Genomic DNA, 17,740 nt, shown 5'->3' with positions numbered 1-17,740 from the left:
AAGATTATACAACGGATCCTTGACTTTCAGTTCATCCTTCTTCAGTGATTCAGTCTTTTCTACACCAGCTATGAAACGTTGTGTAAGCTTCAATATTCCACTTTGGTGGATGTTCATTTCTTTTGAAAAGACTTCCTGGTAAAGTTAAAACAGTTGCAAGCAGTACAATTCTACTTTTAAAAGAAATATGCTCTAGGGTATTATTCAGAGGCAACCAAAAAGTATTTACAGAGCCCTGAGAATCCCACATGAGGAAACAAAAGAAATGCAACACATCAATGTGATATTTAAGCAGTAGGTAGATGCTTTATTTTCCCTCCTATTAAGTAGCAGCACTATTTTTTTTAATATGTGAAGAAAATACTTTTAATATAAGAAAAATTTCACTCTAAACATTTCAATTAAAATCACATCTTATACCTCATTCAAAATACTACCAATGAAACTAAGTATTAGCTTACTGGTCTTTGTTTCCGTATTTTACTCGCTACATTCTAGGAAGCATGCTAGAATGTTTATTAACAATATATATTAAGGAAATAGCCAGCCAGCTTTAACAAATACCTAATTACCTCTGGTATTTCTTAGGAAGTGAATTTCATGACCCTAACAAAGAATAAAACTCTAAGCAAATTATTCATGTCAATCCATTCTCCCATCACTTGCAACAACATCAATATGTTAGTGTTTGTTTCCCTTCAAGAAAGACTTTCAATTTTCTTCCAGAGAGAAATTATTTATATAGTTGAGCTGACTCCACATTGCTCTTACTAATAAAAGCGTGTGACTGTTAATGTGAGATAGCTAGTTCCTGGCAATGTCTTTGGTTTTCCACGAATGTGGCCATTAGGACAAAGGGATCACAAAGTGGGCTTTAACCATATAAAGGTACAGTCTAATTATTCTCTCCCAATGTACCTTTGTGCTTCCCCAAACACAAATTTATTTGGCACTTGGAGGGATAGCACACTACCCTATCTGATCTTCCTTTGCTTACTACGAGTTTAACATTTCACCTTTGGGAAGAGCTCAGGTCATTCTATAACATTAGAAGGCAGTATGGTAGAGAAAAATAATCACAAGACCTGGGTGTGAATTCTAGCATTGTCACCTACTTGCTACTTGACTTTGGAGCTATATTGTTTGTATTCAGATTCACAACCTACGTTCTTCCACTTCATAGCTGTACGACTTTGGCAAGTAACTTAACCTCTCTGTTTTCAATTTCCTCGCCTAAAAAATGACGATCAAGTGATTACCTCCAACAAAGACTCTCCTTTTTTTTTTTTTGGACCATAGAGAATTTATTCTGGCAAAGAGAAGCAGCCACATCCTCATTCTAGAGGTACTCATAGTTGCAGTTCTAGAGATAACACTGGTGTCCAGCATTGGTAGTGTTGGGCATACAAGCTGTGATGTCTTCACTGCCTGTTGGGATTTCTGTAAGCTACTCAACATCCTTTAAATAAATCTTTCTTAAAATAACCAGAGGGTTTCTGGTGGTTGTGATATGAATCTTGGGCATAGGGGGTTATTGGAAGGCAAAAAACCCTGTAGTTTTAGAAACCATCTTGGAGACGGAGGACTCGGATTTCTCTCTCCTCTCCGAAAGTGCCATTTAGTACATGTGTATTTCCACAGCAAGTGAATAATGGAGAATAATAATGGCAAGACACAAAGTGTGGTAGCCATTCTCTAAAATGGCATCCAATGTTCCTTGCCCCTTGGTATTCACATCTCTCCGTAATTCCCTCCCATATTATTCCAGGGTCAGTCGGTAGCACCCAGCAGAAGTGATGGATGGATAAAGACTCTCCTTGACCTAACTATAGTCAGGCTCCTGTAAGTTCCCTAGACCTAAACTTGGTGTCCATCCTTGTCAAGCATGCATCACCCAGTTGTAGCAAGAATCTTGCTAAGTCAGTTTAGAGAGAACCCTTTACCCTCGATATCTGATCACCCTCAATCTCTCATCAAATTCTTCTCCTTCCACCTTTGGCATCTGATCACCCTCATCTGATTTCAGCCAAAATCCTGCCAAGTCAGTTTAGCCAAAATCCTCCCTTACCCTTGATGTTTCCTTTTAGCAATTTTCCACTCATTGACCACCACCCTGCTCCTTGGCTATAAATCCCCACTGGTCCATTCTATATTCAGAATTGAGCCCAGTTCTGTACTGAGATCAATTTTCCTCTATTGCAACAGTTCCTGAATAAAATTTGCCTTTGCCACTTTAACTACCATTCAGCTCTGATTCTAATACCTCATAATGTTGCTGCAAAGATTAAATGAGTTAATACATGTTAAATGCTTAAAAGACTGTTAGCTCATAGAAGTATTCAATAATTATTAGCTTTAAATAATATCATTATTCTTCATCTACTATTTGCAGGTGCTTTGGGTCATTTTTGACCAGCCACTGTATAATATTCCATGTACCATAAACTCACTGTAATTAAATTACTCTCCTACTGCTGGACATTCATAAGATTATTTTCATTTTTTACCATATAGTGCTGTGAACATATATTCATTTATACCCACTTCTCTAATCACTTCCTTAGGAAAAAGTTATGGAAAGGGAGTTACTAAGTTAAAAGGTATGAATGATTTTAATACTCTTGACAGAATTACCAAATTGCTTACCAATTTATACTCAATCAACAGAATGAGTGTTCATCTCTCTACATCCTTGCCAGCAATTTGTATCATCACTTCCTTGATTAAATATGATTTTAATTTGCATTTCTTTTGCTACTAGTAAAGTAGAACATTTTTCATGTTTATTAGCCATGTTTATTCTACAATATTATGTTTATATCCTTTTCCAATTAAAAAAAATCAGTTAAAATTAATTTGTTTTGTGGTGATTAGATTACAGTTTAAAAATATCCACTCCTTTCTTCCGTGACTCTTACTCCATTCATGTTGGGTTTAATAATTTGCTTTGGCTGTTCAGGATAGGCAGACGTCCTTTAGGCTCGGCTATATGACTTCTTTTGGCCAGTGAGAGGTTAGCAGATGTGAGACAAGTAGACTTAAAAAGTGTTTGTGCAATAGTAATTGTTTCTGCTAGTACCACATAAAGAGTTTTTCCTTGGATAACTGCTGCCCCTTCGTCTGGGACCCCAAAACGAACAAACATGTAACAAACTCAAACCCAACTTTCAGGAAAGAGCCAAAAACCCAATGGGAACAGCGGCCTAAAGCCGTGCTATTCAGCTGACCCCAGCCTAGTTCCACCAATTCCCAGCTGACCCACAAACATAAAGGAGAATAAATATATACACATATATAAAGGAGAATAAATTACTGCTGTTTTAAGCTGCTGAGTTTTGGGGTGGTTTATTATGTAGCAATATCTGATTAGTACGCTTATTGTATTATATTATGAAACTGTGAAAGAAAGAGATTCATATATAATCTACTACTTATATTCCCTGGAGTAACATATACCTAACAGGAACTTAAGGCCTCATAATTCATTCGCCTGTTCAGTTTTTCTTTTTTTCTTCTCTTTTTGCTGAAAACACCTAGATACTATACCTTTTCTTGACGTTTATACTTTTCACCAATAAGAGTCTCATGTAAAATTATATATAAAATAATATATAAATTAAAATTAAAAATTTTATTTGCAAGTACTTGTCTTTAAATTCTTTTTCAATTAGACAAATTGCTCCATAAGTTGAATTCATAAATAATTTTGACCTTGTTCTTTTAAACATCACAGATTCTCCAGCAGTATCTAAACAATAATAGAGATTGTTTTTAAACTTTAAATTTTTGTGCATGAGTGTTTCAAAAGCAACACAATTTACATAGAAATGTTAACAAATTACATCTGTCAGTTATAAGAGCAATTAAGAAAACAAAGGTGATTAGAGAAAAGTCAACAAAAACAGCTTCAGGGTATAAGGACAAGTGTTTTTTTAAAAAGCTTTTTCTTTTATATGACAAAGATGATACAAAAATATAATTTATTCAAAGCTATAATTAATGTTTTAAAAGCAACTTAAGGTGAAATATAAATGGGATTGTTAGTGTAATATTTATAAAACCATTTAAAATCAGCACAATGCCAAGTAGATACAAGTTACTCAAGAAATACTATTAAAGTCAACTTAATAATCAGAAAGAAACAATACCTCACATTTGATTTTATAGCATCAGCAGTATTTAAGCCAATACTGACAAATGGTGAATTCTAAAATAATCTATCTCTTGTCTGCATTATTAGTTAGGCTAGAGAAATTACAGCAAAATGTATCAAATTTCAAAAGGGTTAAAGATTAGAGCTACTTTCAATACTAAGTCCAAAATGAAAGCATTTATTCAAATAAGTTGTTTTAAAAAATTTTGTGTATGTCTTTAAAAAGTTAATGGAACAAACGTTTCCCTAGAGATTAAAAAAAAAAAAAAAAGCATTTCTACTATAGTATAATAAGACTAAAATTTGGAAATTCTGGCATAGAAGCTCATTATTCAGGGTAGAAACAGCGTAACAAACTGGCCATACCCCCAGAGAGGAAGCACTTCAGGACTATGTGTGCTCACCCAAAACAATGAAATGCCTATTTGCACTGAAGGCACTGAACTACTGCTGAGGAATCCTCATTAGGGGACACAGCACCCCTTACAGAATGTTAAACAAGGAGGGATCTAGAAGATATACGAGATCTGGGCACTGGAAAACAACCAAGCAAAGAAATACAAATGAACTCGGCTTTTAAGTGAGTAGAGAGTATTTCTTTTTTTCCAAGTATTTAAAAATGTCTAATAGTAAATGCTAACAAATGCTAACAAAGGAGTCTAAAGTAAAACATGAAGTATTTTTTAAGAGAAGTTTTTTTTCTTCTATGTATTCAGAGAACAGCAAAGAGCAAAATCCATTAAGAATTTATAAATATTTTAGAATGTTAGAAACTGTAAATGAAAAACAGAAAATCTAATGAAGTACTCTCTCCCCATCAATGGATTAGAAATAATAACACAATGGCTTTTTTATTATTGTACCTCCCACAGGCTTTTCCTTGCCAAGGCCAAGAAACCTCAAGGACACACAAAAACCATTTAAAGTACTTTCCTGTCTCCTCCACTCGCAATTCCAGCAAAAAACTTGTAGGAATTGGCTTCTAATTTAGGCTTGTAACGAAATGCAAATTCTTAAAATAAGATTGGCTGAGAGCTAAATCCTTTGTTTCTAAAATCAAAGATAGAAAATAAAATATACTGAAATGTTTAAAGTGTTTCCTTCTTACTACAAGTAAGGACTAGCTGCAATATTATCATACTTATTCTCCCAATAATGGGCCTAACCCCCCTCCCTCACCTTTTAAAAAGTGATTCTAAGTATAGAGTTAACCCTTGCACTTCCATTTTTACAAATCATGAGGCATAAGACATAACCTTTGAAACAATCTTGAAAATGCCCCAATAATGCTGTTACCATGGTAACCTTGTAGGCTAGTTCTCTGAAAAGACTCAGATTCCTGAGTCTGAACAAAGTTACCTCATCATTTTCTACACTTCTCCCCAGAGAAAATTTATCCTTTGCAATAGCACATACACATTCAATAGAAAAAGATCAACCTCATTAACCATGCAGAATCTATTCTTTTAACTCAATGATCATTTCTAGTCTATGTTTTCTGATACCTTTCCTCTTGGAATATTGTCCAAGAAAACAATAGAAATCAAATTCTGCTTTTGATCACCATTCAATGTCAAATTTTCTGTCATGGGTTCCTTTGTCTTTTTTGGTAAAAAAATTTAGTGATATAAATATTTAATATGTAGCAACTACAAAAAGTGTTTTTTTTTTTTAATTTTAGGGATATCGTTAAACTACACAACCAATGGTCCCTCTAAAAAATGCTTGTGTTTTTAAAAATTTGACTGTGGGCACATGAATCAAGTTCAGTCAGTAAACAGTTGTGTTACTTGAATAAAAAACCAAACACATTCCTAATTGATACTTACCCAGTACAACACCCTCATCCACACACACACACTCAAGGTGATCGTAAGTGTTCCTTGTGAAAAGACTTTCCATAAAGGAAGACACACATATACTAGCTCTAGACAGTAAAGAGAATTATATTTCATTTAAAGATAAATTCCACTTGTACAGCAAGTTAGAATTTCTTGATTTCATGTGCGCTGCCTTATTTGATCCTTACAACAAATCTGTGACATAAACAGAACAGATACTATGATCTCCGTTTTGAAGGTAGGGTTTTATCTGGGGTGGGGGTGGGGGAACGCCCTAGGGATAAAGATGAACAAAACTGGGAAAGAGTAACACTTGTAACACTTCTATCACTCATAAATTCCACGGACTTGTGTTTTGACACATAATGGTATAAGTGGAATCCTCCCTAACTTAATATAGGCAATAAGATATAGCTTAACCATCACCTCTGGGAAGTCTTCTCTACGCTTCCCTTCCTGAGGCCTAGAGGCTGGGTGAGGAACTTAAGCTGTATGTAGACTGTTCTGGTAACCCTGCTATCTCTTTACCCTCTATTTTAACGTCTCTCTTTTTTAAATTGTGCTAAAAAGCACAGCATAAAATTTACCACCTTAACCATTTCTCAGTGTACAGTTCAGAAGTTTTAATTATATTCACATTGTTGTGCAACCAGTGAGTGCCTTTTTACCTATTTCCCCTACTAGATTATAAATTCTTAAGGGCAAGAATCGTGTCTTGTTTGTTGCTCTTTTTTTTACTGCCTGGCACAGCCTGATACATAGAATATTCTCAATAATTCTTAATCTATCTATGCATCTACTTAACCACTCACCTCCCTACCTAATTCAGAATTAAAACTAAAAAGTAAGGTGTTTACACAGGGGTATACATAAGTATACTAATTTCAGTCAAAACTTTGTTGTTGTCATGTATCGATTTATTGCGCTTTGCAGACACAGTGTTTTTTACAAATTGTGTTGAGCAAGTCTACAGGTGCTATTTTTCTTCTGCTCACTTCGTATTTCTGTCAAATTTTGTAAATTCTTGCAATATTTCAAACTTTTTCATTATTATAATAATTGTTATGATGATCAGTGATCTTTGATGTTCCTAATGCAAAAGCATGAGAAGACTCACTGAAGTCTCAGATGATGGTTAGCATTTTTAACAGTAAGGTATTTTATTTTATTTTTTATTATTATTATTTTTTTTATTTTTATTGGAGTACGGTTGCTTTACAATGTTGTGTTAGCCTCCACTGCACAACAAAATGAATCAGCCATACACATACAGATATCCCCTAACAGTAAAGTATTTTAAATTAAGGTATGTAAAGTCAGAACTTTTTCTGATTTGGCTGACCGGTTTTCTAATTAGGGTATATAGCAGATATTCTCTATAAATTGGATGAGTGTAATCTGCAGTTCCAAAGTTTTTTTTCAAAAATACATTTAAAAAATGTGTTAAAGCATTTCATCAAAAACACTGCATTGAAAAATGTATTAAAATTAACAATATTTTAATTTTCCTAATTGTTTCTTGAGTATGTTGAACTAAACAAGGAGCCTTTAAAACTAAATATATGATTGGTCCTACTCAAGCTTTTTGGTATACTGTCCAGAAACAGAGAAAGTGAATGACTCTAGTGACTAGTTAACAAATCATTTTTCATTCAGTTCATGTTCAATTCTTTACTCAGTTTATTTTCAACTCTTTGCTTTCAACAAAGAAAACTTGATAGATCACTAAAAATAATTATTAATAATAGATTACTATGCAATTTTGGGGGGCATATAATTCAGGATTTGTCCAAAAAACTGAGGGACAATGCAACAACAAAACTCCCATTCTTACGTATATAGCAATGCTAACAAAGTTTCTCAGGATTTACTTATATAAAAACTGAAAAATGGAAGAGTAATAAGTAATATAAATTTATCTCATTAAGAAATATTGGGAATTCCCTGGTGACACAGTGGTTAAGAATCCACCTGCCAATGCAGGGGACACAGGTTCGAGCCCTGGTCCGGGAAGATCCCACATGCCGTGGAGCAACCTAAGCCCATGCACCACAGCTACTGAGCCTGTGCTCTAGAGCCTGTGCACCACAACTACTGAGCCTGAGCTGTAGAGACCGTGAGCCGCAACTACTGAAGCCCGTGCACCTAGAGCTTGTGCTCTGCAATAAGAGAAGCCACTGCAATGAGAAGCCCGCGCACCTCAACGAAGAGTAGCCCCCACTCGCCGCAACTAGAGAAAGCCTGTGCGCAGCAATGAAGACCCAACACAGCCAAAAATAAATAAATAAATAAATTTATTTTTTAAAAAAAGAAATATTTATGTGTAATAATTATTAAAATTTGTAATGTTATTTTGACAACTATAGATAAAATCAGAGTAATGATAATTACAACACAGAAAGAAAAAAATTATTCTAACAAGTATTTTTCCTAATAATGGGAATTTATCTTCCTAGTAACTAATTTTCCTACTAATAGGAAATTAATAATTTAATTTCAGGGCTTCCCTGGTGGTGCAGTGGTTGAGAATCTGCCTGCCAATGCAGGGGACACGGGTTCGAGCCCTGGTCTGGGAGGATCCCACATGCCGTGGAGCGGCTGGGCCCGTGAGCCACAATTACTGAGCCTGCGCGTCTGCAGCCTGTGCTCCGCAACAGGAAAGCCTGCGATAGTGAGAGGCCCGCGCACCGCGATGAAGAGTGGCCCCCACTTGCCACAACTAGAGAAAGCCCTCGCACAGAAACGAAGACCCAACACAGCCATAAATAAATAAATTAATTAATTAATTTAAAAAAATGTTAAAAAAAAATAATAATTTAATTTCAATTTACATATTCTGTATCAGACAAAAGTCATTAAAACAAAAGTATATTATACTAAAATAAAGTTCAATGGGACAGAGATGTAAAATTTCTGACTATTGTAGAACTGCTTCATTAAAAAAAATTAAATCATGGTACCATGCCTTTATATTTAGATTACCTGGGTACACTTAGTAGAAACACTTAGCAGCTTTGTTTTAAAATGTGAATATTTAAAATTTAAGGGAAAAGACTTTTTTGTAATTATTTAAATTTAAGACCAAAAATTTCAGACATAAACTTAAAAATGTCTGAGAAGTAATATAGTTTAAAATAATAAAATAAAGATAATAAAGTAATAATATATCAATAGTTTAAAAGGTTATTTTAATGGGTACATGAACAACAACAAAAAAATCTAAAGACAATATCTAGTTTTAGGTATTCAGATTTGGAGTGTTTGCAGCTTCGAGGAATTCAGATTTTCAGCTTCTTACTGAATGGCATCAGTATAGTTAAAGATATGTTATATCCTAAAATATTCAACCAAAAAAAAAGAAAAGAAAAACCAGTACTCAATTTTACACAGGATGGGAGAAAAGTAAAGGGTTATTAAGCCACAGGGTAGCATGTATCAAATTAATTGCCTGATTTAGAAATTCTCTATTAACAACCTTCTGAATCATGATGCATGCCTGGACTGAAAAATAGCATTCTTCACCAAGAGTTAAAATTTGGGGAGCTTTCATGGATAGGAAGAATTAATATTGTTAAAATGACCATACTACCCAAGGCAATCTACAGATTCGATGCAATCCCTAACAAAATACCAATGGCATTTTCTGCAAAGCTAGAAAAAAAAAAAACCCAAATTTGTATGGAAACACAAAAGACCCCCCCCCCCAAATAGCCAAAACAATCTTGAGAAAGAGCAAAGCTGGAGGTAACACGCGCCCTGATTTCAAACTATACTATAAAGCTACAATAATCAAAACAATATGGTACTGGCACAAAAACAGACACATGATTAGTAGAACAGAGAGCCCAGAAATAAACCCATGTATTGGTTTGGCCAAAAAGTTCGTTCGGGTTTTCCGTAACAGCTTATGAAAAACCTGAACGAACTTTTTGGCCAATCCAATACTTATGATCAATTAAACTATGACAAAGGAGGCAAGAATATACAATGGGGAAAAGAAAGCCTCTTCAGTAAATGGTGCTGGGAAAACTGGACAGCTACAGGCAAAAGAATCAAACTGTACTACCTTTTCACATCATATACAAAAATACACCCCAAATGAATTAAAGACTTAAATGTAAAACCCGAAACATTAAAACTCCTAAAAGAAAACACAGGCAGTATGCTCTTGACATCAGTCTTAGCAATATTTTTTTGGATACGTCTCCTTAGAAAGGGAGACAAATGCAATCAATAATAAACAAATGGGACCTAATCAAACTAAAAAGCATTTGCACAGGGAAGGAAACTATCAACAAAACGAAAGGGCTGCCTATTGAATGGGACAAGATATTTGCAAAGGATATATGAGGTAAGGGGTTAATATCCAAAATCTACAAGTAACTCATACACCTCAACATGCAGAAAAACCCAACCTGATTAAAAAATGGGCAGAGGACCTGAATAGAAATTTTTCCAAAGAAGACATTCAGATGGATATCAGGCACATGAAAAGATGCTCAACATCACTAATCGTCATGGAAATGCAAATCAAAACCACAATGATATATCACCTCACACCTGTCAGAATGACTATTATCAAAAAGACAACAAAAAACAAGTGTTGGAGAAGGTGTGGAGAAAAGGGAGCCCTTGTGCACTGTAGGTGGGAATTTAAATTGGTGCAGCCACTATGGAAAACAGTATGGAGATTCCTCAAAAAATTAAAAATAGGACTACCACACAATCTAGCAATTCCACTTCTGGGAATTTTTCTGAAGAAAATAAAAGCACTAATTTGAAAAGACATATGCACCACTGTGTTTACTGCAGCATTATTTATAACAGCCAAGGTATGAAAGCAATCTAAGTGTCCATTGATAGATGAATGGATAAAGATTTGGGGGGTACACACACACACACACACACACACACACACACACACAATGGAATATTACTCAGCCATAAAAAAGAATGAAATCTTGCTATTTGCCACAACATGAATGGACCTAGAGGGTATTATGCTAAGTGAAATAAGCCAGACAGAGAAAGACAAATAGTGTATGATTTCACTTATAAGTGGAATCTAAAAAACAAACCAAAAAAAGAACAAACACAACAAAACAGAAGCAGACATACATACAGAGAACAAACTGGTGGTTGCCAGAAGGGAGGCAGGTTAGGGGATGAGTGAAATAGATGAGGGAGATTAAGAGGCATAAAATTCTAGTTATAAAATAAATAAGTCATGGAGATCTAATGTACAGCATAGTAATTATAGTTAATAATATTGTGATAACTTCTTATGGTGACAGACAGTAACTAGACTTATCATGATCACTTTGTATTATATAAAAATATTGAGTCACTATGTTGTACACCTGAAACTAATATTGTTAACTCAATTATACTTCAAGGAAAAAAAAAAAAAAGAATAACTATTAGAAGGCACTGGAAAGCCACCAAAAGCAGGCAAAAAGCCTGAGCTTACTTTGAAAAGATGTTGGCATAAAGAGTAAGAGTTATGAGTTTGTGGCTTTTTGCCTGAGGGTGCTCCCAATACCCTCTTTCTACTCCAGTCACAGAAAAATCAGTCTTACTTGCTCCAGGACAGAGTCAGGGTTGATGGAACAGCTAGAAATTTAGAGGGGTAATCCTTGAAGGGAAAGACCTGCAGAAAGGGTAAAATGCAAAATCTGAGTACAAAATCTACCAGTATCCCAGGCTGACCAACGGGTAAGCATGTACAATGGAGAGTCTGAGGAGCTAGCCAAACAGTAGGTGCACATGAGAGAGCAGTTAAAAAAAAAAAATTAAGGGAGCTTCAGGATGTATTTCTTTCACTGAGGTACCTAGTTAAGTTATATCATTTAACAAGAGTGCCTCCATAGTGGTAAAATTATTGACTGCATTATCAATATTACTGCAATCACAGAATCTACTGCAAAAAGTGGAAGTACATTATAAAGTGTTCTGCTGGACCAAATCACAAGCTTTACAAAAAACAACCACCCTAATCTTTCAAGACCATCAGACACACAGCAGCAGTTCTGGAGCACTAGCTAAGGCTCCTAAATACAGCATCTCAATTAAAAAAAAAAAAATCACAGAAAAAGAACTTTTTATCAAAGTATCTAAAAATAATTGTAATAATTTCAATTGGTAACATTTCTTTACCACTCACAGATGAGAGTGTAGCCTCTAAGGTGTAGGCTGATACTGATTTAAATAGACAAAGAAGGAAGGCATTTTAGTAAAAGGAAGTGAGATCTTTGATTGACAGTTCTTAGGAGAAGGTTAAAAATTCAAAAGGAGTGCCTGTATGTGGCTCAGAACCTAAAAGCCTTTTTCTCCTCCCAACAGAAGAACAGTCTCAAGTAATAACTGGTTGCCATGGAGATAAGAAACTAGAGAGATCAGAGAACTCAATTTGCAGTTAAATAGGCTGGAAACAATCCTTACTACTTGGTGAAGGAAAGCGATTAAAAATATACATGATTGCTAGAGGGAATCTTTTTCACCTAGCATTTCCTAACCTCATTAATGAACAAGAAGTCTAAAAAACCAAAGGAAAACCCAAGGTGTCTTGGATTGAACCCATTAAACATAATTCAGGATTTCAAACGTTATCACAAATCCTTTCTCTTCCAGATGACTTTGATTCTTTTTAATGGCACTTGTTAGTAAATACTGGAATGAGACTAAAATTGTGTTCAAAAACAAAGTAGTATACCTGAGGGGACTGGAGCTTCAATGGAAAAAAAAGAAGCATGACAAATGGAAAGGTAATCAGAGTAAGAAATAGATTCAAGTGGTGAAAATCCAGATTTTGAAAAATCTTTTCACAATCAATGAATACCTTTGTGAGTGCTGTAAAGGGCTGCAAACGTCACCGTGAAGAAAGTCGTGGAGTATTTCCCAGCATTAACTAAATGAGGAAAGGCCCTTTTTGTGTCTCGGTATCGGCGCAGGCACTGGATAAAGCGAAGCCAAGCAGGAATGCACTGAACAATAGCCCGCACACCATATGAGTATTTGTGGCAAATTTCTGGTTCTGTGAAGATTTCAAAGAAGAAAAGACTACAATTAAAAAAAAAATAACTTGTTCACATCATTTAGAGTCATATATCATAACCACTAGCAAGTCCATGAAAGCAAGGACCCTGGGTTTCAGAATCACTTTTTTCTTTGCAACTATTATATTCTTAAACTTTTTAGTGGTTGATAAGCTGCGGAGAGAAGGTAAAATACACAGTGGGAACTTAGAAAAATCTGCCGGCTCAGATTTCTGACTATCTATTCTGGAATCACCTTCTTTGGATTGTGGTAAAACTATAAGACAATTAGAAGATGAATACCTTAATCAAAGAGAAAAAAATTAGCTCTGAAACATCTGGAAAGCCTATATATATCACTGGTGACTCCAGTCAATTTCATGAACTCCAAACCACTACAATATACCCACTATAGGTTGTTCACACTCTTGTTCTTTAAAAAAAAATAAAACGAACAAAGAAAACAAACAGCAGAGTTTATACTTTTAAAATGAGAAGAACAGAGTTCGTAAATCAGTTTTCTTCAAATTCTGGAAATGTATCAGAGTGGTTCAACATACAACAGAATTGTGATCTGCTGGCAATCAATGAAAATGTGTTGGCACTGGCTTCATTAACTTTTGTTAGTCAGATGTTACATAATCTGTCTAAAGTTGGTCTTTGTCATTAAGGCAAAATTCCTTAGTAACTTGAACACCTGGCATAAACAAAGAGTGATAAAAAGAGCCAAAAGAAAAATAAGGTACCCAAGAAGAATTTAAAAACATCTATAATGACTTTCTCAAAGCACTTGATGTAATTTCTAAATTATCAGTATTTTTGATCATAGTAAAGCAATACTGTGATGGCAATTGTTGACACTAAAGCATCTGTGATTTAATTACCAATGTATTAGAAGTTTTTTAGTTTTAGAATTCTTTAAGTTGTAAATCTCCTGGCAAATGAATGGCTAAAATTATAATATATAATTTAAGAGCCAAATTATATCAGATAAAGAGATTGCTAAAGGAGTGCCAAGTACATTTAATTAAATTTGTAATATTATTGGATGATCTTAAATTCCTCAGTATCATTCCCAGTATTTCTTGGTTTACATTGGCAGTTCAGTAGTGTGGATGCACATTCATACCCTACCTTCTGAATCATTTGGCAACAGGCCCCCACTTTCATCCCATTTGAGCTCAAAACTGTAGAAGCAGATCATATATTCCAGGTCCATCAGTATCACTGACAGGCTGTTCAGCTGATCGGCCAGCCAGAAATCAGCAAAGCCTACCTTATGGAAGGGGGCTGTAAATACTCGAAACTGGGAGAAAGAAAAAAATCAGAAAACACAGAAACAAGAAAATTCATATTAAATTTCTCTAATTCATGTCTGACCCTGCAGCATGATTACTTTAGTTGATAAAACGGAAATCAATGAACCAATCACAAACACAGGGACCTGGCAACAGTGGCTAGGTTGAGAATTAGTAATGAAGGGATTGAATGGATAACTAAGAAAGGAATTAAAAGGGTGGGGCAGGGGGAAGGCAGGAATAGCTACAGTCAGAAAACAGAAAGCAGAGAGGTGGGAAGAGCTGAAGTGGAAAGCAGAGAGAATGGCACAAATGCATCGAGAGGACATTTAGCGTTAGGGTCTAAATTAAATTTTGTTGGAGACCCATGTGCTATGATAGTTTCTGGAATATTTTCCCATCTTAGCTAACTGATTACAAAGCTCTTCTTTGCCTACACAGGATAGGAAGGGGAGGATAGCACCTCGTCTGAAGTATGTATTATTCTCTAACCAAAGTCACTTTCATTTCACTAATGCCTTGGTGATAATTGCATTTGTCTTCAAATTATGCCACAAAAATCAGCCCACATCCCACTGTTACAAAAACAATGATAAATAAATTCAGGTTATATGCCTTGAGCATTAATCCACTCTGTGTATTTTTCTCATAATGCCTTTCTTATAATCCATTAATTATAACAATTCTATGAGCTAGGTGTTATCCATATCCCCATTTTACAGAAGACCTATAACAATAACTCCTCCTAACTGTATTCTGTGGAAGCCTGTTTACCACTGCAAAGGAAAATCCTGGCATTGCAGAGAGAGAAAGAATTAGACACTAATCACCAGAAATAAGCTCAAATTGTACAGACTGCCTTGAAAGGCCTTGAGTGAAGTGAAGATGGGATGAAGGCAGCTTTCCTCCTCACCCTGTTAGACCCTTTCTATCTTACACAGGTGAAAATGGACTCCTAAAACAAGGAATTCTGACTAAGCAACAGTTATTTTAAAAAAATAGTATGTTGCTTTAATTTGCATTTGATTGTTAGAAATGTTGACTATTCTTTCTTGGTTTATTGTCTATTGACAGGGCCTCTTTTTATTGATTTCAAAGACATTTTTTTAAAATTTATTTATTTATTTTTGGCTGTGTTGGGTCTTCGCTTCTGTGCGAGGGCTTTCTCTAGTTGCGACGAGCGGGGGCCACTCTTCATCGCGGTGCGCGGGCCTCTCACTATCGTGGCCTCTCTTGTTGCGGAGCACAGGCTCCAGATGAGCAGGCTCAGTAGTTGTGGCTCACGGGCTTAGTTGCTCCGTGGCATGTGGGATCTTCCCAGACCAGGGCTCGAACCCGTGCCCCCTCCATTGGCAGGCAGATTCTCAACCACTGCGCCACCAGGGAAGCCCATAAGCAACCGTTTTGAGAAAATGAGTCTAAAGCTACAGCTCTCCTGCCATCTAGGTATATTCATTTAATGGACATATCCAGCCTGGGAGACTATGGCTCTCTTCTCTCAGACTTGGCTGGTTCTTTCTATTCTTTCTCTAAATAATTCCCTTGATTATTTCAGGGAAATAATAAATGACTATATTACAAATCAATCCTGGGTGTCAACTATCTATGACAGGTATTGTCTTGGAGCTTTGGAATTTAGACCAGGGGTCTGCAGGATACAATACAGGCTTTAAGACATTACTTTCTGGAGCTGATATATTTTGTGTCCACGGTTCAATCTCTGATCACCCGCTTACTCTTTCAGAAAGTTGTTTAGTAAGCCAGATGAGATATTATCATTTGCAACCATAAGCTCCAGATACAGTAAACTTTTTTTTTTTTTGGCAGGGTAGCGTGGGGTAGGAGGTATTAGGGATTGAGATGTTAATCATTTATGCACAAAGAGGTTCCGGTACCAGTTTATATAATATTTTAAGAAATTCTAGATACAGAATGGATTTAAAAGATTCAAAGAGACAGAAACAAGAGAATAATTTAGGATATAACAACAAAGGATCAGGAAGTCTTACTCAGTCTCTAGTCATGGACTTTTGTGAAACTGGCAGCCTAGGGCAAATTTCTCATTTCTCACTGACATTAGACAGACTACCATTACTGTCACAACCTGCCACATCCAGCCTCAAAACCTGGCTATTACAGAAAACCTCTGTAAGAGCAGAAGGGGAAGACAGTGTATTAAATAAGAAACAAAGAGATAGAGGGATGCACTAGAAAAGGAAAGGAGTGACATAAAATAAAAATTGGAAGGAAGGGAAAATTGACAGAAGAGAGAAGATGAAAAAAGAAAGAAAGAAGGGAGTGGTAAATATTGGTATAAGACAACTAATGAAGGAAAGAACATAATTATAGTCATTCATGCATTTAACAAAGATTTATTAAGTACTTACTATATGTCAGGCATTGTGGAGGTACTAAATAAATAAAACATGGCCTGTACCCTCAAAGACCCACAATCCCTTTGGGCAAATAATAAGTACCTAAAGAAATAATGACAGCACCATGTGGTAACTGCTATTACAGATAGGCATACAAAATACCCTGGAAATACAAAGAAGGGAACAAGTAGTTTGGTCAGAGGTAGGGTGAGTGGAAATGAAAATAAACAGATCATACTTAACTCCCTGACATTAACACATAGTCAAATTCATCTTAGATTTATCTGAATTCCCCTTTTGGAGTGAGAATTCTCCTTCCTTTCTTATTCTGGCAAAGGTCTTTCAACTTCTACTTTGCTGTGATTTAAATTAAAATGCTAACAATTCACTGAGTAACTGTATTAAGAAAGCTACAGACAACCTGGATATCTGATGTTTTACCCACATACACAAAAAGGCCACTAACAAGTTATTACAAAGAATATATGTTATCATCTTCTAAGTTAAGATGATGAAGTTAAGGAGATAAACAGTTAAGGAGATGAAGTCTTAATTTCTACTTGTGGATAATCACATTCTTTCCAAATCTGATTTTAAGATTCCGTTAGTTGATCCACTACTCAAAGTTAAACATGTAGATAAAGTGACCACCAGGTCTAACTGTTAAATGGTAGTGTTTAAGAACACAGATTATGGAGCCAGAATGCCTGAGCTCATATCCCATCTCCATTACATCCTGGCTTTGTGACCTTATTTAATTCCCCTGAACCTAGGTTTCCTCATTTATAAACTGTGGATTAATAGTAGCTCCAACCTCATGGTTTATTAAAAGGATTAAATAAATTGACACATATAAAATGTCCAGAATAGTACATTATTAAATGAGAATATTTCTCTAATCTATTCTTATAATAGACACGTGTAAAAATTTTATTATACAACTAAAGAAAATATTGGAAAAACCAATTCCAAAATAATATAGCAAAAGACTCTAATTTAAAAACTTTATGCAGCCTTCTATAAGAATAACTTGATACTT

General features: G+C 35.3%; 1 protein-coding gene across 1 annotated transcript in view; it reads right to left on the bottom strand.

Moving 5' to 3' along the window:
- The window catches only part of XPR1 (xenotropic and polytropic retrovirus receptor 1), a 195,376-nt gene that overhangs the window by 28,623 nt on the left and 149,013 nt on the right, over positions 1 to 17,740 (bottom strand). The window contains exons 10-11 of the mRNA XM_059937461.1: positions 14,163 to 14,334; positions 12,833 to 13,027 (exon numbers count right to left, since the gene is read on the bottom strand). Of these exons, the coding sequence (XP_059793444.1) occupies positions 12,833 to 13,027; positions 14,163 to 14,334 (367 nt within the window). The remainder of the gene's footprint in view (positions 1 to 12,832; positions 13,028 to 14,162; positions 14,335 to 17,740) is intronic.

Source organism: Balaenoptera ricei, chromosome 1, assembly GCF_028023285.1.
Source record: "Balaenoptera ricei isolate mBalRic1 chromosome 1, mBalRic1.hap2, whole genome shotgun sequence".
Lineage (NCBI taxonomy): Eukaryota > Metazoa > Chordata > Mammalia > Artiodactyla > Balaenopteridae > Balaenoptera > Balaenoptera ricei.
Note: the sequence above shows the minus strand (reverse complement) of the source record. Positions and strands in the feature narration are given on the sequence as shown.